Source organism: Delphinus delphis, chromosome 6 (genome assembly GCF_949987515.2).
Source record: "Delphinus delphis chromosome 6, mDelDel1.2, whole genome shotgun sequence".
NCBI classification, from domain to species: domain Eukaryota; kingdom Metazoa; phylum Chordata; class Mammalia; order Artiodactyla; family Delphinidae; genus Delphinus; species Delphinus delphis.
In genome coordinates this window covers 64,520,149-64,545,392 of record NC_082688.1, presented here as the reverse complement: position 1 = coordinate 64,545,392, position 25,244 = coordinate 64,520,149, and the positions used below count along the sequence as shown (strand labels likewise).

The following is a 25,244-nucleotide window of genomic DNA, read 5'->3' as shown; positions in this document are numbered from 1 at the left end:
CAAGGGAATCCCCATAAGGTTAACAGCTGATCTTTCAGCAGAAACTCTGCAAGTCAGAAGGGAGTGGCAGGACATATTTAAAGTGATGAAGGAGAAAAACCTACAACCAAGATTACTCTACCCAGCAAGGATCTCATTCAGATTTGACGGAGAAATTAAAACCTTTACAGACAGGCAAAAGCTGAGAGAGTTCAGCACCACCAAACCAGCTTTACAACAAATGCTAAAGGAACTTCTCTAGGCAGAAACACAAGAGAAGGAAACGACCTACAAAAACAAACCCAAAACAATTAAGAAAATGGGAATAGGAACATACATATCGATAATTACCTTAAATGTAAATGGATTAAATGCTCCCACCAAAAGACACAAACTGGCTGAATGATACAAAAACAAGAGCCATATATATGCTGTCCTCAAGAGACCCACTTCAGACCTAGAGACACATACAGACTCAAAGTGAGGGGATGGAAAAAGATATTCCATGCAAATGGAAACCAAAAGAAAGGTGGAGTAGTAATTCTCATATCACACAAAATAGACTTTAAAATAAAGACTATTAGAAGAGACAAAGAAGGACACTACATAATGATCAAGGGATCGATCCAAGAAGATACAACAATTGTAAATATTTATGCACCCAACATAGGAGCACCTCAATACATAAGGCAAATACTAACAGCCAAAAAGGGGAAATCGACAGTAACACATTCATAGTAGGGGACTTCAACACCCCACTCTCACCAATGGACAGATCATCCAAAATGAAAATAAATAAGGAAACACAAGCTTTAAACGACACATTAAACAAGATGGACTTAATAATTGATATTTATAGGACATTCCATCCAAAAACAACAGAATACACATTTTTCTCAAGTGCTCATGGAACATTCTCCAGGATAGATCATATCTTGGGTCACAAATCAAGCCTTGGTAAATTTAAGAAAATTGATATTGTATCAAGTATCTTTTCCAACCACAACACTATGAGACTAGATATCAATTACAGGAAAAGATCTGTAAAAAATACAAACACACGGAGGCTAAACAATACACTACTTAATAACAAAGTGATCATTGAAGAAATCAAAGAGGAAATTTAAAAATACCTAGAAACAAATGACAATGGAGACACGACGACCCAAAACCTATGGGATGCAGCAAAAGCAGTTCTAAGAGGGAAGTTTATAGCAATACAAGTCTACCTTAAGAAACAGGAAACATCTCGAATAAACAACCTAAACTTGCACCTAAAGCAATCAGAGAAAGAAGAACAAAAAACCTCCAAAGTTAGCAGAAGGAAAGAAATCATAAATATCAGATCAGAAATAAATGAAAAAGAAATGAAGGAAACGATAGCAAAGATCAATAAAACTAAAAGCTGGTTCTTTGAGAAGATAAACAAAATTGATAAACCATTAGCCAGACTCATCAAGAAAAAAAGGGAGAAGACTCAAATCAATAGAATTAGAAATGAAAAAGAAGTAACACCTGACACTGCAGAAATACAAAAGATCATGAGAGATTACTACAAGCAACTCTATGCCAATAAAATGGACAACCTGGAAGAAATGAACAAATTCTTAGAAATGCACAACCTGCCAAGACAAAATCAGGAAGAAATAGAAAATATGAACAGACCAATCACAAGCACTGAAATTGAAACTGTGATTAAAAATCTTCCAACAAACAAAAGCCCAGGACCAGATGGCTTCACAGGTGAATTCTATCAACATTTAGAGAAGAGCTAACACCTATCCTTCTCAAACTCTTCCAAAATATAGCAGAGGGAGGAACACTCCCAAACTCATTCTATGTGGCCACCATCACCCTGATACCAAAACCAGACAAGGATGTCACAAAGAAAGAAAACTACAGGCCAATATCACTGATGAACATAGATGCAAAAACCCTCAACAAAATACTAGCAAACAGAATCCAACAGCACATTAAAAGGATCATACACCATGATCCAGTGGGGTTTATTCCAGGAATGCGAGGATTCTTCAATATATGCAAATCAATCAACGTGATACACCATATTAACAAATTAAAGGAGAAAAACCATATGGTCATCTCAAGAGATGCAGAGAAAGATTTCAACAAAATTCAACACCCATTTATGATAAAAACCCTCCAAAAAGTTGGCACAGAGAGAACTTTCCTCAACATAATGAAGGCCACATGTGACAAACCCAAAGGCAACATCCTCCTCAAGTTGAAAAACTGAAAGCATTTCCACTAAGATCAGGAACAAGACAAGGATGTCCACTCTCACCACTCTTATTCAACATAGTTTTGCAAGTTTTAGCCACAGCCATCAGAGAAGAAAAGGAAATAAAAGGAATCCAAATCGGAAAAGAAGAAGTAAAGCTGTCACAGTTTGCAGATGACATGATACTATACATAGAGAATCCTAAAGATGCTACCAGAAAACTACTAGAGCTAATCAATGAATTTGGATACAAAATTAATGCCCAGAAGTCTCTGTCATTCCTATACACTAATGATGAAAAATCTGAAAGTGAAATTAAGGAAACACTCCCATTTACCATTGTAACAAAAAGAATAAAATATCTAGGTATAAACCTTCCTAAGGAGACAAAAGACCTGTATGCAGAAAATTATAAGACACTGATGAAAGAAATTAAAGATGATACAAATAGATGAAGAGATGTACCATGTTCTCGGATTAGAAGAACCAACATTGTGAAAATGACTCTACTACCCAAAGCAATCTACAGATTCAATGCAATCCCTATCAAAATACCAATGGCATTTTTCACAGAAGTAGAACAAAAAATTTCACAATGTGTATGGAAACACAAAAGACCCCGAAGAGCCAAAGCAACCTTGAGAACTAAAAACAGAGCTGGAGGAATCAGGCTCCCTGACTTCAGACTATACTACAAAGCTACAGTAATCAAGACAGTATGGTAGTGGCACAAAAACAGAAAGAGAGCTCAACGGAACAGGATAGAAAGCCCAGAGATAAACCCACGCACATATGGTCATCTTATCTTTGATAAAGGAAGCAGGAATGTACAGTGGAGAAAGGACAGCCTCTTCAATAAGTGGTGCTGGGAAAACTGGACAGGTAGATGTAAAAGTATGAGATTAGATCACTCCCTAACACCATACACAAAAATAAGCTCAAAATGGATTAAAGACCTAAATGTAAGGCCAGAAACTATCAAACTCTTAGAGGAAAACATAGGCAGAACATTCTATGACATAAATCACAGCAAGATCCTTTTTGACCCACCTCCTAGAGAAATGGAAATAAAAACAAAAATAAACAAATGGGACCCAATGAAACTTCAAAGCTTTTGCACAGCAAAGGAAACCATAAACAAGACGAAAAGACAACCCTCAGAATGGGAGAAAATATTTGCAAATGAAGCAACTGACAAAGGATTAATCTCCAAAATTTATAAGCAGCTCATACAGCTCAATAACAAAAAAACAAACAATCCAATCCAAAAATGGGCAGAAGACCTAAACAGACATTTCTCCAAAGAAGATATTCAGACTGCCAACAAACACATGAAAGAATGCTCAACATCATCAATCATTAGAGAAATGCAAATCAAAACTACAATGAGATATCACCTCACACCAGTCAGAATGGCCATCATCAAAAAATCTAGAAACAATAAATGCTGGAGAGGGTGTGGAGAAAAGGGAACACTCTTGCACTGCTGGTGGGAATGTGAATTGGTACAGCCACTATGGAGAACAGTATGGAGGTTCCTTAAAAAACTACAAATAGAACTACCATATGACCCAGCAATCCCACTACTGGGCATGTACCCTGAGAAAACCATAGTTCAAAAAGAGTCATGTACCAAAATGTCCATTGCAGCTCTATTTACAATAGCCCAGAGATGGAAACAACCTAAGTGTCCATCATTGGATGAATGGATAAAGAAGATGTGGCACATATATACAATGGCCATAAAAAGAAACGAAATTGAGGTTTTATTAGTGAGGTGGATGGACCTACAGTCTGTCATACAGAGTGAAGTAAGTCAGAAAGAGAAAGACAAATACTGCATGCTAACACATATATATGGAATTTAAGAGAAAAAAAAATGTCATGAAGAACCTAGGGATAAGACAAGAATAAAGACACAGACCAACTAGAGAATGGACTTGAGGACATGAGGAGGGGGAAGTGTAAGCTGTGACAAAGTGAGAGAGTGGCATGGACATATATACACTACCAAACGTAAAATAGATAGCTAGTGGGAAGCAGCCACATAGCACAGGGAGATCAGCTCGGTGCTCTGTGACCACCTAGAGGGGTGGGAGGGAGTGAGACACAAGAGGGAAGAGATCTGGGAACATATGTATATCTATAACTGATTCACTTTGTTATAAAGCAGAAACTAACACACCATTGTAAACCAATTATACTCCAATAAAGATGTAAAAAAAAAAAAAGGCAGAAGATTGGCAGGTTGGATAAAACTAGATCCATCTATGCACTCTCTACAACAGACTCACTTTAGATATGAAGACACAGAGAGACTGAAAGTAAAAGATGGAAAAATATATTCCATATAAATATTAACTGAAAGAAAGCTGAGGGGGCTATATTACTGTCAGGCAGAATAGACTTTAAGTCAAAAAGAGACAAAGAAGGGCATTATATATTGATAAAAGATACAATCCAGCAAGATACAATACTTATAAACATATGCAGCTAACAGTAGAACTTCACAAGATATAAAGGAAAACTGACAGAATTGAGGGGAAAACAGATGGTTTCTACAATAATACTTGGAGATTTCAATACCTCACTCTCAACAATAAGTAGAACATTCATATGGAAAATTAATAAGGAGATAGAAGACTTGAACAACACTAGAATCCACTTAGAACTAACAGACATATATAGAACACTCTTCCAACAACAGCCGAATATACATTCTTTTCAAGGGCACAGGGACCATTCTCTAGGATAGACCACCAAGTCTTAATAAATTTAAAAAATTAAAATCATTAAAAGTATCATTTCTGGGACCTCCCTGGTGGCACAGTGGATAAGAATCCACCTGCCAATGCAGGGGACACAGGTTCGAGCCCTGGTCCAGGAAGATCCCACATGCCATGGAGCAACAAAGCCCATGCGCCACAACTACTGAGCCTGAGCCCTAGAGCCTGCAAGCCACAACTACTGAGCCCATGTGCCACAACTACTGAAGCCCAAGGGCCTAGAGACTGTGCTCTGCAACAAGAGAAGCCACCATAACGAAAAGCCTGCACGCCGCAACAAAGAGTAGCCCCAGCTCGCCGCAACTAGAGAAAGCCCGCATGCAGCAACGAAGACCCAATGCAGCCAAAAATAAATAAATAAATTTTTTTAAAGAGTATCATTTTTGATCACAAGGGAATGAAAGTAGAAATCAGTAACAGGAGGAAAACTGAAAAATTTCCATGTAGAAATTAAACAGCATGCTTTTAAACAAGCAATGGGTCAAGAAAGAAATCACAAGGGAAATTACAAAATACTTTGAAACAAATGAAACAAAAACACAACATGAGAAACTTACAGGGATGCAGCAAAAGGAGTACAAAGAGGGAAACTTACAGCTCTAAACATCTACATTAGAAAAGAACAATCTCAAATCAATAAGCCTGAGGAACCAGAAAAAGAAAACTAAACCCAAAGCTAGCAGAAGGAAGGAAATAATCAAAACTAACTCAAGAAGAAAGGGAAAATATGAATAGACCTGTAACAAGTAAGAAAATTAAATCAGAAATTAAAAACCTCCTAACAAAGAAAAGCCCAGGACCAGATGGCTTCACTGGTGAATTTATCAATACTTCCCGAAGTCCTCCAAAAAATCTGAAGAGGAGAGAATACTTCCTAATTCATTCTATGAGATCAGCATACTCTGATACCAAAGTCAGACAAAGACACTATGAGAAAACTACAGGCCAACATCCCTTATAAGTATAAATATAAAAATTCTCAACAAAATACTAGCAAAAGAAGTCCAACAGCATATAAAAGGGATCACATATCACAACCAAGGGGGATTCATCCTCAGGATGCAAGGGTAGTTCAACAAATGCAAATCAATGCAATATACCACACTAATAGAATGATGGAAAAAAACACATCATCTCAATTGATGCAGAAAAAACATTTGACAAAATCCAATACCCTTTCTTAAAACATTAAATAATGTTAAATAATTTTTTAAAACATTAAATAATACCCTTTCTTAAAACATTAAATAATGATAAAAACAATTAAATAAATAGGAATCGAAGGGAACTTACTCCATATGATAAATGTCATATATGGAAAACCCACAGCTAAACTAATACTCAATAGTTAAAGATTGATAAGGATGTACACTTCTGCCACTTCTATTCAACAAAGTACTAGAGAAATTCTAGCCAGAGAAATTAGAGGGAAAAGGAAGGAAGGAAGGGAGGGAGGGAGGAAGGGATGGAGGGAGGGATGGAGGAAGGAAGGAAAATAGGTCAAGTGAGCAACCAAATTGGAAAAGAATAAAGTTTTCTCTGCCGATGACATGCATGATCTTCGATGTAAAAAAATCCTAAAGAACTCACACACACACAAAAATCCTGTTAGAGCTAATAAATTTAGCAAAGTTGCAGGATATAAAACCAACACAAATATCAGTTGTATTGGGCTTCCCTGGTGGCGCAGTGGTTGAGAGTCCACCTGCCAATGCAGGGGACACAGGTTTGTGCCTCGGTCCGGGAAGATCCCACATGCCACGGAGCGGCTAGGCCCGTGAGCCATGGCCGCTGAGCCTGCGCGTCCGGAGCCTGTGCTCCGCAACGGGAGAGGCCACAACAGTGAGAGGCCCGCGTACCACAAAAAAAAAAAAATAATCAGTTGTATTTCTATACAATAGCAATGAACAATTTGAAAAGAATATTAAGAAAACAATTCCATTTAAAATAGCAAGGAAGGGCTTCCCTGGTGGCGCAGTGGTTGAGAGTTCGCCTGCCGATGCAGGGGACACGGGTTCGTGGCCCAGTCCAGGAAGATCCCACATGCCGCGGATCGGCTAGGCCTGTGAGCCATGGCTGCTGAGCCTGCGCATCCGGAGCCTGTGCCCCGCAATGGGAGAGGCCACAACAGTGAGAGGCCCGCATACTGCAAAAAAAAAAAAGTAGCAAGGAAAAAAATAAAATACTTAATAAACAATGTAACAAAGGAGATGAAAGACTTGTACATACAAAAAAACTACAAAATGTTGCCAAACAAAATTAAACACAACCTAAACAAACTGGAAAACATCTTTTGTTCATGGACTGGAAGACAATATCGTTAAGATAACAATGCTACCCAAAACAATATAAAGATTTGATGCAACACCTATCAAAACCTCAATGCTTTTTTTGTTCTTATTACAGAAATAGAAAAACTCATCCTAAAATTTGTATGGAATTTCAAGGGACCATGAATAATGAAAACAATTCTGAAAAAGAACAAAACTGGAAGACTAACATTTCCAAATTTCAAAACTGACCGCAAAGCCACAGTAATCAAAACAATGTGGTACCAGGATATGGACAGACATACAGACCAGTGAAATAGAATAGAGAACTCAGAAATAAACCTTATTTGGTCAACTGACTTTTAACAAAGGTACCAAAACCACTCAATAGGGAAAGGACAGTCTTTTGTGCTGGGAAAACTGAATAACCCCATGCAGAAGAATGAAGTTGGACCTTTACCCTATACCATACATAAAAATTAACCAAAAATGGATCAACAACTTAAGAGCTAAAACTATAAAACTCTTATAGAAAACAGGGTAAAATAAAAAATCTTCATGACGTTGGATTTGGCGATTGTTTCTTAAGTATAACACCAAAAGCACAAATAACGAAAGAAAAAGAACAGATAAATTGTATTTTATCCAATTTTAAAACTTTTGTACATCAAAGGACTCTATCAAGAGAGTAAAAAGACAATCCACAGAATGGAAAAAAATATTTTAAAGTTATACATATGGTAAGCATCTAATATCCAGAACATACAAAGAACTCACAACTCAAAAACAAAGAGACAAACAAGCCAATTTAAATACTGGCAAAGGACTCAAAGGACTTTAATAGAACTTTCTCCAAAGAAAATATACGAATGGCCAAAAGCACATGAAAAGATGTCCAACATCAATAATCATTAGGGAAATGTAAATCAAAACCATAATGAATACCACTTCACACCCATTAATATGGCTATTATCGAAGCCTAGAAAATAACAAATGTTGACAAGAATGTGGAGAAACTGAAACACTCCTGCATTGCTGGTGGGAATATAAAATAATTCAACCCCTGTGGAAAACAGTTTCGTAGTTCCTCAAAATGTTAAACCTAGAATTACCATATGACCAAGCAATTCCACTCCTTGGTATATACTGAAAAGAGCTTAAAATGGACTCAAACAGATACTTGAACACTAATGTTCATTATAGCATTATTTACGATAGCCAAAAGGCAGCAATTACCCAAATGTCCAACAACAGATGAATGAATAAACAAAATGTGGTATATCCATACAATGGAATATTACTCAGCCATGAAAAGGAATGAAGTTCTCATGCATGCTACAGCATGGAGGAACCATTTAAACATTATAGTAAGTAAAATAGGCCAGATACAAAAGAACAAATACTGCATGATTCTACTTATATGAAATATTTATAATAGGCAAATCCACAGAAATGGAAAGTAGAACAGAGGTTACCAGGGGCTGGGGGAAGAGAGAATGGGGAGTTGGTGTTAATGGGTATAGAATTTCTGTTTGGGATGATGAAAAAGTTCAGAAAATAGTGGTGATGCTTACACAGCATTGTGAATGTACTTAATGCCACTTAAATGAGCATTTAAAATGGTTAAAATGTTAAATTTTATGTTATATAAAATTTACCACAATTATAAAAATGAGTGAGAGAGAAAACAGGTGCCCTTCTGCACTATTAAGTGCCTAAAACAGCATTTGGCTCGTAATAAGTTGTCAAGAACATGTACTGAATGAACCTATCATGTCTACTAACACTTAATTCCTCATTATTCACCATCTTAAATTATTCTGAGGGTTTTAGCTAAGAAATAATGGATTAGAAAAGAATATAGTTAAACCAAAATCAGGAGCAGAACAAAAATATCAGAAAGAGGGTGGTGAAAGGCATGAAATTAGCCTAATACAGAGGGCAAGACCAAAGTAAAAGCAAAAATAAAGGCCAAGATCTGACAGGAAAATGTGCCATCACTTGAATTTCTTTTCTTTCTTTTTTTTTTTTTTTGGCTGCACTGCATGGCTTGCAAGATCTTAGTTCCCTGACCAGGGATCGATTCTGCGCCCTTGGCAGTGAAAGTGGAGTCCTAACCATTGGACTGTCAGGGAATTCCCCATCACTTGAATTTTATCGGTCTTTTTCTCCTACTAGTTCCCAGTCCCAGTGAAGTTTCTCTAATTTGTTTCCAACTAAGCACATCCAATATAAAGCCCCCATACAGTCATCACTAACATCAATGAGAGTTTGTTTCATGGGAAGAGGTGGAAAAGATAAGACTTTTTACCATCTCATAAGCAAATGTTTCTTGTCTGCAGACCCGGTCTATCGTTATGGTTTCTTCCCGGTGTTCCAGAAGTCTCTTTCTAACCCTGTTACAAGAAAAATCAAACTTCAACATTCTTTACTGGGGCTTCAAAAATATCTTTAATATTTAGCTTTTTATTCTGAACTAATTTTAGACTTAAAGAAAGGCTGAAAAAATAGTACAAAGAATTCCCTTACATCTCTTACCTGGCTTTCCCTGTTAACATCTTACATATTCATAGAACAATTATCAAGACCAGGAAATTAACATTAATACAGTATTATTAACTAAAGAACTTTTTTGAATTTCACAAATTTTTAACTTTAGTGCCTTTTTTGTCCCAGGATCCTATTCAGACACCACATTGCATTTCTTATTTCTCCTTTCCCCTCCAGTCTTCTACAGTTCCTCAGTCTCTGTCTTTCATGAGCTTGACACTTTCAAAAAGCCCTTATCAGTGTTTTTATAGAAAGTCCTTCAATTTGGGTTTAATTGCTGTTGCCTCATAATTGGAGTAAGCTTATAAACTTTTGACAAGAATACCTCAAGAATGATGTTTTCCTTCTCACTGTATCATCCTGACGTTCATAATGTTAATATTAGTATGTCTTATTCCTGTAGATATTTACCTTGGTTAAGCTCCTGTCTGCCAGGTTCCTACACTAGAAAGATATTTTCTTTTCCTTTGTCCCTGATAAGTGTTTGCAGGGAGATACTTTGAGACTATGCAAATCTTGTTTCTCCTCAAACTTTCATCCAGGAATTTTAGCACTCACCAGTAGATTTTATCTACAACACTTATTACTGTGGTTTATACCTAACAGTGATTCTCTATTTTCCTCCTTTAACATTTATTCTTTGGTATTATGAGGAAGACCTGCCTCTTTCTTCCTATTTATTTATTTGGTTATTTATATTTTTAGTATGAACTCATAAATATTTACTTTATTCTACAGGTTAAAATCTAATACTACTGTTATTCTGTTGCTCAAATTATTCTAGTTTTGGCCACTAGGAGCTCCTTCAATTTGGCTCTGTTCTTTCAACAAGCCATCTTTTTTTTTTTTTCTTGTTAAGTATTTCCTTGCTTTCTGGCACCACAGAAGATGCTCAAGGCTCACCCTGTATTTTCGTGTCTCAGCCCTGGAATCAACCACTTCTAGGAGCCCTAGTTCCTCTACTGGAGAGAGGTTTAGACACCTGTACCTGAGCATGAGGTGTTCTCATTGTTACTGCAGTCACTGCTTCCAGGACTCTCAGCAGAGAGAGGTACGAAACATACATATATATACTAAACCACACATGTACAAATATCTGTGTTTCTGTATTTTTCTGTTTATATATTTTTTAACTTCAATAATGTAGTTTATTTAACCCAATACTCTGTTATATATTTTTAAAGCCATTGAGTTTATACTAATACTTCTAATCCCAAACTAAAATCAGGATTCATTTTAGCCTTCAGCCTTTCCTTGTTTATAACTTTTCTCCACAAGAAACCCAGCTCCCTTTATCTATATTCACTTACACATTCAGTTCTTTAAAAAACATGGTTTCAGAATTGCTAACCTACACCCCTGTGAAAAACACTAAAAATTAATAGTTCTTTTTGTCTTCAGCCTTACAACACTGAATCCAAGTACACTTTTATACAGAATCAGATTAGATCTTTCTTACTAATTCTCTTCAGTGTTGTGATGCTATTCATTTGTAACACAATTAGACTCATTTGTTAGTTTCACATTCTATTTTGGGTCTTCCCCTACATCTTGGCTGGTTTTAATTGTCTGATTACTTTTGGGTTGTGTAAAAGATATGGGAAACACTACTATGATTCTAAGAGTTATAAAAGGTATACATATTCAGAAAAGTATCATTCCCTCTTGGTCCCGACCACTAACCTGTACCTATTTCCTCCTTTCTTTCCACCCCTGTCCTACCCACCCACCGCAGGCCACCAATCTCTACGGTTCTGGTTTACCCTCTCCATTTCTTTTGTTCAAACACACAGATACCTATGTATTTTCTTATATTCCTTTTTGTGTCAGTCTGAGTTCAATTAGGAGAAAAAAACTAAACAGTAATTTGAACAAAGTTTAATCTAAAGAATTATTAACTTTTAACAGAGGACTGGAGTAATGAGAGACTGGCAAGTAAGAAGTAGAGAACGCTAGAGAACAAAGGAATAGCATACAAGGAACCCTACTCCTTGCGCTAAGAAAGAATACCCAAGGAAGGCTCCCTTTTCTTCCCCCAGGACTGACAGCCAGACCTTATTGGAGAGGGAATGGCTGTGACTCGCTGAATGGCAGATAAGTTGCTAGGGTGCATCAGTGGAACCTGCTGGAAATCTGCCCTCAAGGGTGACAGGAAAAGCTTTTCCAGGGAGGTTTCAAGGGGAGTGGAGCAGCAGGGAAAGCTCTGTGCTACTGACTGCCGGGTACTGCGGGAGCTGGATGCTGGGGAAGCTGTGTGTGCTGCAGGACCCTGCTGAGCCAGCACATGGCACCAAGAAGCAGAACTCCTTCCTCATGCAAAGTCTCTCCTGTGCCCTTTACTGACAAAGCTTAATACTGTGCCAGTTGGGAAAGGAAAAATATTTAAAGAGCTGAGACTCATTTTTACAGAGCAGGCAAAAAGGGTACACTTTTAGATGAGAGCCAATAAACTGATACCCAATGAAACTTCGTTTTTACAAGAAGGGTAACGTATGCTTCTGGGCTTTGCTTTTGTCACGTAACAGTATTTCCTAGAAATCTATTGGTTCATCCTTCCTTATCCTTTAGCACAGCTACACAATACTGCACTGTGTGGATGTCCTATAATTTCTTCAACACTCTCCTATGTATGTATATTTAGGATATTTCAAATATTTGCTATTACAAACAATGCTGCAACGAATAACCTTATGCATAATAAATTTTCATATTGTTGGAGGTATATCTTCAGTAGAGATTGCTAGAAGTGGGACTGCTAAGTGCCTATGTAATTTTGCGTTGGGCATTACCAAATCTCCCTAGAGGAGGGCTGCTATCAATTTACGTTTCCATCAGGAATGTCTGAAAATGCCTGCTTCCCTCAGCCTCATCAAAAGAATGTATATTTTAAAATTTGTGCCAGTCTGATAGGAGAAAAAAGGTATCTGTCACTTTAACTTGCATTTCTCTAATAATGAATCTGCATGAACATTTCTTCATGTTTGTGAGTTATTTTTATATCTTTTTTGTGTGTGAGTTATTGGTTCATATCTTTTCCCCATTTTCCCTTTGGGTTTTTGGTCTTTGTCCCTCAACTTTTAAGGTATTATATATTTGGGTTACCAGCTCTTTGTGTATATGTTATATTTTCTCCAAGTCTGGCAGCTGTCTTTTGACTTTGTTTATGGTGTTTTTTGTCATGCAAATTTTAAATTTTTATATGTAGTCCATTTTATCAATCTTTTCCTTTTATTACCTCTGGATTTAAATCATAGTTAGAAAGCCTTTCACTACACCAAGGTAGGCATGTTTCATTTTCTACATTTTGATCCCACTCCCTCTGGAGTTTATTCTTGTGTATAGCGTCATACTAAATTTCCATATGCATTTGAATCTAACTGGACTTTCTCTTCTATTCCACTGGTCTATCTGTCTATTCATGAGCTAGTACCCACTGTTTTAATTATAAAGGCTTTGTAGTATATTTTAATATATGGTAAAATTACCAGGCACTCACAATTTTCTCCTCCTCACCCAGTTTTTTCCTAGTTACTCTTGAATATATTCCATATGAACTTTATTATCAACTGTCTAACTCCATAAAATAACCAATACTTTTAGCATTTTTACTGGGATTGCACTTAATCTGTAAATTAACTTAGAAACAACTAACAACATTATAATGCTTAGTGTTCCTATTCAAGAACAGAGGATATCTTTCAATGTTTTCAAGATTTTTTCTGAGTCTTTCAGGAGGGTTTAAAATTTTCCCTTACCTCAGTTTTACACATTTCTTGTTAAATTTATTCTTAAGTATTTAACCTTTTTGACTATTGTAAATGGGATTTTCCTCCATTATGTCCTCTAATTGTTTACTGTTTGTATCTACGAAGGCCATTTTTTTTATTTATCAATTTTGTATCCTGCTCTTACACTAAATTCTTTTTTGGTTTTTGTCTGTTTTAGCATTGATTTCTTTTCCAGGTAATACCATTAAATCATTCACAAATAGAGCTAGTTTTTCTTCTTTATCTACCCTTATGCTTCTAATTGATTCCTCTTGTCAAACTGCATGGCTAATCCTGTAATACAATGCTGCAAAGCAGTGAGATACTAGGCATGCTTGCTTATTCCAGATCTTAGCAGAAATATATGTACTGCTTCCTTATTAAATAAGATACTAGCTTTACAACTAAGGTATATATATTTTACCATGTTGTAACAGTAGCCCTGTTAGAACAGTTCCATGTTAGAATGGCCTGATTTTTGTTTTTGTTAGTAAATTCTAGTTTTATTATGTTGTGATCAGAGAGTGCTGTTTGTTTTATTTCTACTCAATGGATGTTATGATGTTTCCTCTGTGACCTAATATATAACCAACTTTTGTGAATGTGCCACACAGTCTCTAACACAGGGTTATAAATTTTATGTATATATATGTATCTCCATAAGACATACCCTACTGATTATGTTGTTTAGGGCTCTTACCTCCTCACTTTTTTTAGCCAGTTGATCTGTCTTGTGCTGAGATTGGTATATTAAAGTGCCCTATTGTTAGTGTGTTTCTAGCTATGTTTCCTTGTATCCCCTATAGTTTTGTTTTATAAAGTTGGCTGCTATATTCTTTGGGGTATATATAAGTATTCTATCTTAACTGTGGTTTGTGGCCTTTAGCACTAAAATGTGTCCTTTGTCATATTTAATGTTTGGGGATTTGAATTTTATTAGTCTGTTATCAGGACCATTACATCTGCTCAATTTTTCTTTCCATTTATCTGGTATACTTTTGTCCCACCATTTATTTTTAATCTCTCTGAATTACTTTATTTTAGATGTGTCTGTTGTCTCTGCAAGGTTTTTGTTTTGTGAGCCTAATCTAAACCCTTTTATGAGACTGTAGAAAAACTGATGCCTTTGGCCTCAATTCTATTACATTTTCTAATTGTATGTATTTTGTTATATTAGCTGTTTTTTTCATTATGAGACATGTCTTTCTGCTTGTCTACTTTTTTAGAAATTGCAGAGGGAAGTTTGGTATTTGCATTTTTGTTCCAGTGGTTACCTTTGCATTTATATATTTTTTAATGCCCCTTGTTACCCATTTTCTCTCTGAAATATAATTGTTTTACTAGGATACATCTCAGAGTTGATAATTCTGAGTTAATTTTCCCAGGTAACCAGTGAGCCCTTTTAATTTGTTCAGGTTTTCTTCCCCATTCTGGAAATTTTTCTTAGATTATATTCTTAAATATTCTATCTATAAGCTATTGTACTAAAAACAATGTTGCTTAATCTTTGGAGAAAAGAAGTGCTAGAAATGTATTTTATGCCACAATAAAGGGATCATGTACTTAGGTTTTGTTTTTACTTTACGTTTTTAAGTTATTGGTAGGGAAAAGAAAGGCAGGTTTAGTGAAAGAGAAAGCAGAGAGAGACAGATTTTTGGCTTTTGGCACAAGCCTAATTCACTTGTGGTACTGTTAAGATTAAGATTAGTCTTATTTTAAATATAATAGTTTTAAAGTACATCAAAATAATCCCAGCTAAGGAATGCTGCACTAACTCCTTTTACATTAGATTATACATATAATTCTACTCACATTTCCTATGGAAGGGACTAGAAGACAACCAATGAGATCCAGTTGATCTAGTAACAGAAAATAGCCAGGGGAAGCACTGTGTAAAGCAGTCTGAAAATTACTATTTCACATAGCTCAATAACATCATTATAAGCCAATTAGCATGTAATTAACTATAGAAAAAAAAAGTCTGCTTTATAAATATCAACTTTCTTCTTTTAGCCAATCTCTAAAAAATCGCTTCCTTAGGTTTATGCAAGTTTCATTTATTCCACTCATTCTACAAGTATCTACTGACTCCCTATTATTATATGCCAAAATTCTAGGAATGAGGGACATGGCAGTGGGTGTGACAGACACAGCTTATGGAACTTTTAAGTCTAGCTAGAAAACAGAAAATTAAATAAGTACAGTATAAGTATGAAGAGTATTTCAATTAGAGAAGTATCGCCAGCTACACGAGCATAAAAGGGGAGCTAGATGGAGTCCTTAGTCCTTCAGCTAAAACTTGAAAGATGAGTGGAAGTCAGCCAGACCGGGGGATAAGGAAGTGTGAGTGTTCTAGGCAAAGGCCTAGGATGAGAGAGCACATTCTAGGAACTGAAAAACAGTGTAACATGGCTGGAGCACTGCAGCGATGTAGGGCCGAAAAGACCAGCAAGATCCATTCTATAGAGAACCTTGTGATCCATTTAAGAACTCAGGACTATGCCTAAGAACGACTGAAAGATTTTATGTAAGAGAGTGAGACAATCAGATGTGCATTTTAGAAAAAAATCCAAATAATCAATCAACAATAGTTAAAGGGTACCAAATGGAGTAAAGCAGTCCGACAGGCTTAAGCGCAATTCACAGATGATGGAGCTTGGACTCTCAATGAACCTTCAAGGACTTTAGAAGTGTTAGAAGAATTCTAGACATCACAAGTGTGTCTATTTCCAAAGGGAGATAGATGGGTTGTAGAGATGTGGAAATGAATGTTAGGGACTCAAAGACTGGTTAGGTTAGGGTTCAGTTGGGAGAGGGGCCATGTGCATCCTGAGGCACTGAAAGAGAAAATGGTTGAAAACAAGTCAAGAAAGGCAGATTTGGGCTATGTGGAAGGTTTCAAATGTCTAAGTAAAAAATTCTGAAATTTGCCCATAGAGGAGAGGTTGAGCCATTGACGATTTCTCAGCAAATGAGCATGCTTAGGTGATAGCAGGATGGATAAGTCAGGAGAAAACACAGGACCTAGGAAAGACAGGAACCTTTTATAGTGCTCCAAGTGTTGCTAATGTAAGTGTTAGCAACAGGGATAAGAGAAACAGATTCGGCAATTACAAAAATAAGCCAACAATAAGGTAGGGTCGAAACGCCTGCAGGATAAAGTATGACAACATAGCTGATGCAAAGTAAACGGGCTACAAACTGGAAATTACAAATTTCACTATTACATGCAGTTTCTCTATAATAGTATTATCATAGAGCGGCCTTTCTCAAAATGTGGTTGGCAGACCGGAATTGATCTATGAGCTATTTGTAATCCAATCAGTACAGACAATGAGAGTAAGCATTTAGAAATGTTCACACCTATATGACAGTAATATTACTGTTGAATTTAATGATAAAAAACTTGGAGTTTTATTATGTTTGCCTTTTCATTTCATTTTTCTAGTAATTCATTTTTATCCTATTTTACAGAAGTATGGATCTGACAGAAAATTTTCAAAAACGAGTCCTTTACCACACTATCAAGAGTATTTAGCTTGCCACCCCAAAATCTAAGCAGATTAACTGTACCATTGTAAACACTTAAAAATAAACACAAATTTGAATATGGACTGGATATTAGAGATAATGCTGTTACTGTTAATTTTCTTAGGTATAATAATACCACTCTGATTAAGTAATAGGATCATACTTTTAGAAGCTATACGCTGATGTACTTAGCGGTAAATTATCATGATGTCTGCAACTTACTGAACAGTTCAGCCATAGAAAAAGACACACACGAGGTATCTCAAACACATACAGCTAAAGCCAATACGGCCACATGTCAACAATGGTTGAATTTAGGAGGTGGGATAACAATACCATACTCTCAACTTTCGAATAATATAATGTTGAAAAAAATATTTAAATAAGTAACAAAAGCAAAGTCCTCCATACCCCAAAGTCACTAGGTCAGTATTTTCTGGGATGACTTCTGGATCCTCCCCTTCCTCAAGGCACTTCAGTTTATCAAGACTAAAACAAAAACAAACAAAGTAATCACCACATCCTGTCCTTAGCAAGCAGGAGTTGTGTCCTAAATACATCACTGAATAATTAAGCAATCAGATAACCAGAATTAAAGGCGAATTCTGTGCCAATATTCTATAAAGAAAGGGATATACGCCTGGTTGAAGGCGGCCAATACTGTTAAATGGAGAAATAGATTGTTATTTTAATATTTTCATTTAAAATAAATCACTTTGAGGAATATCTCAATAACAGTATACCCAGGAGGTCCCCAAAAGAGACCAGAGATAATCAAGGTTTTGACACTGCTGTGGTTAAATATCCTTCCAGCCTCATCATAAACTAAGGTTCCTCCGTCGTCAAAGTGTCTTGTCAAAGACATACACGTCGCTGTTACTCTGATTGCTTTCCTACATTAATAAGCACTTTAAAAACTAGTGAATAGAAAAATTAATCTTTCATGCGGCTCTCTCGTCCCTTCAATCCCACTAGCAGAAATTGTGCATTCCCATCACGGGACTTCTCCCGTTGTTCCGGGAAAGCTTTGATAGGGCGGCCCTTCTACCCCGGGGAGTAAACCACAGGCCCGCCCCCATGATGAGGCCCAGGGGCGCGCAGGAGCAAGGCTGCACCCGGGTTGACTCCAAGCCGCAAGAGCCCCTCGGCCCCGCACTCACCCGCACACCGCCCTCAGCTCGGCTGCCGCTTCCAGGCTGCAGCCCAGATCCCGGGCCACGGCCTCATCCTCCCGGCCGGAGTCTGCAACCCCTCGGCCCCCGGGCAGCGCCGGTGCCGGCGGCTCCTTCAGCGACAAGTCCCCTTCCCCGCGCAGCCGGCCAAGCCACAACTCCCCGAAAGCGGCCACATGGAAAACGCGCGTATTCGACTCAGGAAGCTCGTACTCTGGGAAGTTGCAGCCGCCACTGCTGGGAACCGGGTTCTGCCTGCCGCCCTCCCCGCCGCCGCACGTTGAGCCGCCCCTGCTGCCTTCAGCCATGTTCGCCCCTCTCCCTTCCCGGCGAAAAGCGGCTGATCAAGGCCTCGCGGGGCTTGCTGGGACTTGTAGTTGCGCGGAGCCCGGGCCGGCGAGCAACTGAGCTGCACTGGCACAGCTTTAGACACTACGTTTCCCGTCAGGCCGCGAGTTGGGCCCGCCTCCGGGCGTGGCACCCCGAGCCTCCGCGTGCAGGGCTTGAACTCATTGTTCTCTAGTCTCGGCTCACAGGAGAGTGGCTGCGGCTCTCTTTTCACCGCAGCTTGTCTGGGGTAGTTCTCAGCCCGCTCGGTTACGCAGCATCGCTCTATGCGGGATAGGGCGGTTTTGGCACGCCCCTTGGTCCCCCTCGTTGTTTTCCTCTCGGCCCTGAGGTGCGGAACTTCTCCTTGACTCCAGGGTTCGAGAGCTGCGCTGCTGCCTCACTGACCCAAAGCCTGAGAGACTTGAGGGTCGAAGGCTGAGACCCGGGGCATGACTGGCCTTCCAGGTCCGGTTCGTTTAGAACCTCCTCAACGGCCCCATGTATATACGTGTATATATATACACGTATATACACGCGCAGAATAATGTTTATTGAGCGCCTACTGTGTATCAGACGCTGTACAGTATTATCCCTAACGTATATTTTTAAAAATCACAACAGCTTTTCCAGGCAGGTATTATCATCCCACTCTTGCTGTTGAGGAAGGAGTTAACTGCTAGGAAATAGAAGCAAGGTCGGAACTCTGGGATTTTATCTGTAAACTAAGAAACTCTCCCTCCAATCTGAGGACCTGAGGATGTGCCCTTAGACATAGCTTGTGTCAGACTGTGGAAGGGTTCGAAGGAAAAAAGCCAAGAGTTTAAATAAGCAAAGGCAGAAAACAGAGAAGTCACAGTGACTTGGAATAGTGGGGCTGAGGCCATCTTCTCCCCTAGACTTGCCATTATGTAAGCCAGTAATTTCTTTTATCTTTAGATAGTTTGAGTTGAATTCTCACAACCTGAAGACAATTAGTCTTCACAGTGCCTGTAAACCTTGCTCTAAATCCCTTAACAGGGGAGCTCTCACTCCAGAGAATGAAGTCATGTTTCAGATGTAAGAACTCTAACATGTATCTGGAGATTGAGTAACATTGTCTTCAGGAGTGGAGACCACAATGGTTCCTGAGAAGCAGTGGGAAGGGGCAGGACCAGAAAGAACACAGCAAGGGAAGGTGGTTCACTATGAGGTGTGGCATTTCAGAACAGCATCTTTAGATGTGTGGATCGCAGGGATCAGGGGGGAAAGAAGGGTTAGTGGTCGGCACCAGCGGAACTCCTTTGAGTCTTAGCGTCAGCGGCCACTCTTTGGAATAAGTCTAAAGAGGTCCAGAATAACCACTGCAGCATAAAAATTATTTTGAGCTGAAGGCATTTGAGAATTGGCTTTTTTTCCTGAACTCCATTATCTTCCTAAATGTGGAGCCTCCCCAAAGAACTCAATTGTCATAAATCCCCTCCCACAACTAGAGAAGATTGACTAGAAGTGGGCATCACACTTACACATTGTCACAAAGCTGTATCTCCCATCTGTTCTCCTAAAGACCTATTTATCTTTCCTGAAAGTCATTTGTTTTCCAATAAGTGCCCTTTCTCCCCCTCCCCTATTAAGAAGTCATTTGTTTTCCCGTAAGTGCTGCGCTCCCCTTCCCCTTATCTCATTAAGATAGTACATAAGCCCAAATTCTAACCGCCTCCTTGAGTCAACTTTTTCTGTGAACTCCCATTAATCTGTCTTTTGTCAGTTTAATTCACAGTTCCCAAATGACAATATAAGAGTGTAGAGGAAGTTTCTCCTCTTCAGCCATGGCAAAGGAAGCTTCTGGCCCTGTTGCAAGTTTGGCAGAAAATGGGAGCATTTTTAGACCTGGAACTAGGACCAGACAACAACAGAGAAGAGATAGAAAGATTCTAAGATCCCAGGATAGATATAGTCCTTGTAATTCTGGGTGAGTTTTGTATGATTCCTGAGGGAGGAAAAAAAACAAAAACAAAGGTTTCCCAATTGTGGATGTTGGAACCAACCACTGGGTTGAGGTCGTGGCATTAATTTAGAGACAGGATTCTGAGTAGTTGCACAAACCAAGCTTATGACTCTTGATTGGAGAGTAGGAATAGGGAGACATGAGCTCTCAAAGTTTGCCTCTGAGCATTAGTTTCCTCACTTGACACGCTTACATGAGCTCATCAGGTGATGAAAACTGGCTTGCTGGGGGGAGCCGTGGCAAACTGGGGAGTACCAGCCTCTGTCTACAAAGCTACCATGGCTGCCATGTAGGAATGCAGGATTTCTCCACCAGAGCTTCCAACATTTCTAAAGAAGTCAGATATTTAACTTTTTAACAACAACAACAACAAAAGTGAAATCTCCTGATCTTCAAATGTGGGCAATTAATTTTGTTAAATTACTTAAACAAGGAGGCCATTAGATTGAGGTGGCTCTAATTCAATGGCAACCTGCCTCAGAAAACCAAAGTCTAAGTCTGTAAATGCCTCAAGGTTACAAAATCAAAATGCTAAGGACAACCAATCGCAAACAGCCAACTAGACTTCAAGCTATAACCATTCAATAATTGCTTTGCTTCTGCCTTTTCTCTATAAGATTCTCTCCCCAGGCTCCAGTCAGTGGAGTTCTCCTAACCACTTTCTGTTTGGTGCTGCCCTATTTGAATTGATTTTTGCTCAAAGAGAGTCAAAAATTTTAACATGCCTCAGTTTATCCTTTAACAGTTCATATAACATTTAAAAACAGTATTCAAACCAAACACAATACACATAGGCATCTGGCCAGTGGCCTACCTGTTTGTGATCTCTGATCTACTGTATCTCTAAAATTCACCCAGCTCCCAATTTATGTAATTCCAAAAGTGAACTTCTTTCGTCTTGGTTTCCAAAGTAATTCTACCACTGCCCCAAGGCCTCCTTTCTCAGAATTAGACTACAGGTAACTGGGAGTCTCACTTGGGGTTGAAACCATATGTTTCCCACATTTCAATAGTAACCGTCCAAGTTGTATTTCCATCTAGTTCTCTCTGATGTCTAAATCTTTCCTACAGCAAAGTCATTTATTTTATTCTTCTCCTCTGGCTTTGGCTTTTTTCCCTCTGAGTGGACAATTGGTCTGGATTTTTTAAAATAATTTTTGAATAAGCACATAATTCAAAAGGTAGAAATATCAACTGTATTATTATTGACTATATTCCAATATAGTCAATAACAATGTAATATATTTGTATGGTGAGAGATGGTAACTACACTTATGGTGATCATTGTGTAATGTATAGAAATATCATATCGCTATGTTGTGCACCAGGAACTAACATAGTGTTGTAGGTCAATGATACTTCAAAAAACAAACTCGTAGAAAAAGAGATCAGACTGTGGTTACCAGGGGCAAGGGGTGGAGAGAGGGAGACTGGATGAAAGTGGTCAAAAAGTAGAAACTTACAGTTATAAGATAAATGAGTACAAGGGATGTAATGTACAACATGATTAACATAATTATTGCTGCTATATATTATATATGAAAGTTAAGAGAGTGTATCCTAAGAGTTCTCATCACAAGAAAGAAAATAGTTTTTTTCTTTTCCTTTTACTTTGTATCTATATAAGATGATGGATATTCCCTAAACTTATTGTGATAATCGCTTCATTGATGTATGTAATCATGATGCTGTACACCTTAAACTTATACAGTGCTGTATGTCAATTATATCTCAATAAAAGTGGAAGAACAAAAAGATACAAACATCATGCAGTGAAAGTCTCCCTTTCTATCTTTCCCCCAGTCATGTACAGCCCCTTCCTAGATTTCTGGAGGCAACCATAACCTCCAGTTAGCAATTTCTTGTGTATCTTTCCAGAGAAATCATGTATTTTATATAAATATATATGTATGTATGTATACATATTGCACACACACATATGTATGCATGTACACACATATTTTGCATACAATACATGCTGTTCTCTATTCTATACCTCATGTTTTTCATGTGAGGTTATATCTTAAGACATCCTTTTATATAAATATAAAGAGCATCCTATTTCTTCCACTGTATCTGTCAAATTTCTTTAACTAGTTCTCCCTTGAAGTACATTTAGGCTGTTTGTAGTCTTCTGCTTGTACAATTAATGCAGCAATGAAAAATCTTACAGGCAGTCATTTTGCTGATTACTATCTGTCCTCAGGCCCCAATTAAAAACTCTATTTAAAAATTATTCTTTTGCACTCTCTTGGATTACTCACCCTGGGGGAAGCTGGCTGCATGTCATGAGGACACTCAGATGTCACTATGGAGAGGCTGATATAATGAGGAACTGAGAAGAGGCCTCTTACCGTTGATCAGCACTAACCTGTCAGGTAGTTGAGAGAACCACCTTGGAAGCAGACCCTCCAGCCCAGTCAAGCCTAAGAGAATTGCATTCCTGCCAACACTAACTCATCTGTTCCCAGATTCCTAACCCACAGAAATTGTGTGAGATAATAAATATTTAAGCTGCCACATTTTGGGGTAACCTGTTACACAGCAATAGATAACTAATGGAGTGAGGGGAATACAGCCATGTATTAAGAGGTTAAATCGGGGCTTCCCTGGTGGCGCAGTGGTTGAGAGTCCGCCTGCCGATGCAGGGGACATGGGATCGTGACCCGGTCCGGGAAGATCCCACATGCCGCGGAGCGGCTGGGCCCGTGAGCCATGGCCGCTGAGCCTGCGCGTCCGGAGCCCGTGCTCCGCAACGGGAGAGGCCACAGCAGTGAGAGGCCCGCGAACCGCAAAAAAAAAAAAAAAAGAGGTTAAATCTATACAAGGGACCTTGCCAGAGAGGCAAGAAGTAGGGAAATAATTAAGGAAACATTTGCAATAATCCAGTTAAGAGGCAATGGAGGGTCTATGAAAAGAGACAAGGATGGGCTCATCCAGCCCTGGAGAAACAACCTGAGTTTGTACATTAATGATGATATCCTATAATAGCAATTTTAGTACATTAATGATGTTATCGACAACAGCAATTTTAGTCATCTGACTCTGGTTGATTAGAGTTCAGTTGGCACAGAATTGAGGTCAGAGGGGACAAGAAAGGGAATAAAGTTTTGGATAGAGAGATTAATCACAAACTCAGTAAGGGAACTTGGTTTTAGGGGGACTTGGTTTCGATAATAAAAATGCATGAAGATTCATCTACTTGAACAGCAATATTTCTAAAAATGACTGATTCTGAGAGTATTAAATGCTATTGCACCCACTGAAATCACCTTTCAACTGTGACCTTGGTCAGGCTCCTCGTATTGAATGGTGACTTCCTTCTCCTAGTCATCTTCTTTTGACTCTCTGTTGATCCTATCTTGTTGAATAGCATTTCCAATTGTGGGACACCATTTGGGGAACATTCTTGCCTTGAGGTGCTGACATCTTGTTTGGGAAAAATCTGGATAATCAAGATTATGTCCTGTTTTGTCTGTTCTTTCCTTTGCTTTTACCGCTGTGAAATACACACACACAGACACATACACATATAAAGGATTCTTTTGGTTAAGCGTTGTTTGTGTTTCAAAGCACTGATGAGTTTTATCTAAAAATAGAAATGATGCCTCTAAATTTACAAATACTCTTTTGCAATCCAACCATCATCTTGACTAAGCATAAATCTCTACTGATCAATTACCAAAGCTACACTGCTGTGGCCATATTCTAAACCAACTGATTTTTCAATTGGGCTGGGCTCAGTCATTTACATTTGACCCATGATTAGCAGGGAGCATACCTAAATTTAAGTGGCAATTACAGCGTGCTGGATCTTTCTTAGTTTCGGGTTCTGTGGGGCAGGCATTCCCAAAAGGTTCAAAGAAAGGCCCTGCAAAAGCAACTGTGGAACAGCTTCGGCTACAGCCACGTCTTCTTTGGTACTTCTACTGAGAGGGGTAGGGCCAAATGCCCAATTCTCATTCACCCCTTAGGCACCGAGAGGCTTTAGGAAAATAAGAACTAGCCAGCTCTTTCCACAACACAGTTGAGGACACCTTGAAGATACCAAAAGGAGAAAATCTTTTGCTTTGTGCTGTTCCTGGATTCTCTGCTTCAACAGATTACATGTTCATGTGGAGGATTGCTTTCCTGAAGCCAGGGGACCATGTGGGAGTTTATCTCTGCCAAAGAAAGGAGTAGCAGAAGGACGGAAAGGGAATGTGTGACGGGAAAGACAGCTGAAGTACCCTTAGTCGTAAAGGCAGTTGGTAGAATAATAACAACAATTTAGTGAGAAGTAAGATTTATAACCTTTCAGAGGCCTGATATGAATTATAAGGAATTTTAACAACCGAGGTGGAAAACCTGAATTGAGTGTCCTCTTCAATTCTAAGCAATGATCCTTTTCAAAGCTGAATGACTGTTAATAGATATATATTTGCATAATGAATTTTTAAAAATAATCATTGTTTTTTTTTGGCTGCGTTGGGTCTTTGGTGCTGCGCGCGGGTTTTCTCTAGCTGCGGTAAGCAGGGGCTACTCTTCGTTGCGGTGCATGGGCTTCTCATTGTGGTGGCTTCTCTTGTTGCGGAGCACAGGCTCTAGGGGCGCAGGCTTCAGTAGTTGTGGCACGAGGGCTCAGTAGTTGTGGCT

At 38.5% G+C, this 25,244-nt stretch overlaps 1 protein-coding gene across 1 annotated transcript in view; it reads right to left on the bottom strand.

Moving 5' to 3' along the window:
- Nucleotides 1–18,603, bottom strand: part of SNAPC3 (small nuclear RNA activating complex polypeptide 3) — a 44,093-nt gene extending 25,490 nt beyond the window's left edge. Inside the window, exons 1-3 of the mRNA XM_060014766.1 lie at nt 18,284–18,603; nt 17,535–17,612; nt 9,587–9,671 (exon numbers count right to left, since the gene is read on the bottom strand). Of these exons, the coding sequence (XP_059870749.1) occupies nt 9,587–9,671; nt 17,535–17,612; nt 18,284–18,603 (483 nt within the window). The remainder of the gene's footprint in view (nt 1–9,586; nt 9,672–17,534; nt 17,613–18,283) is intronic.
- Nucleotides 18,604–25,244: the final 6,641 nt, after the last annotated feature.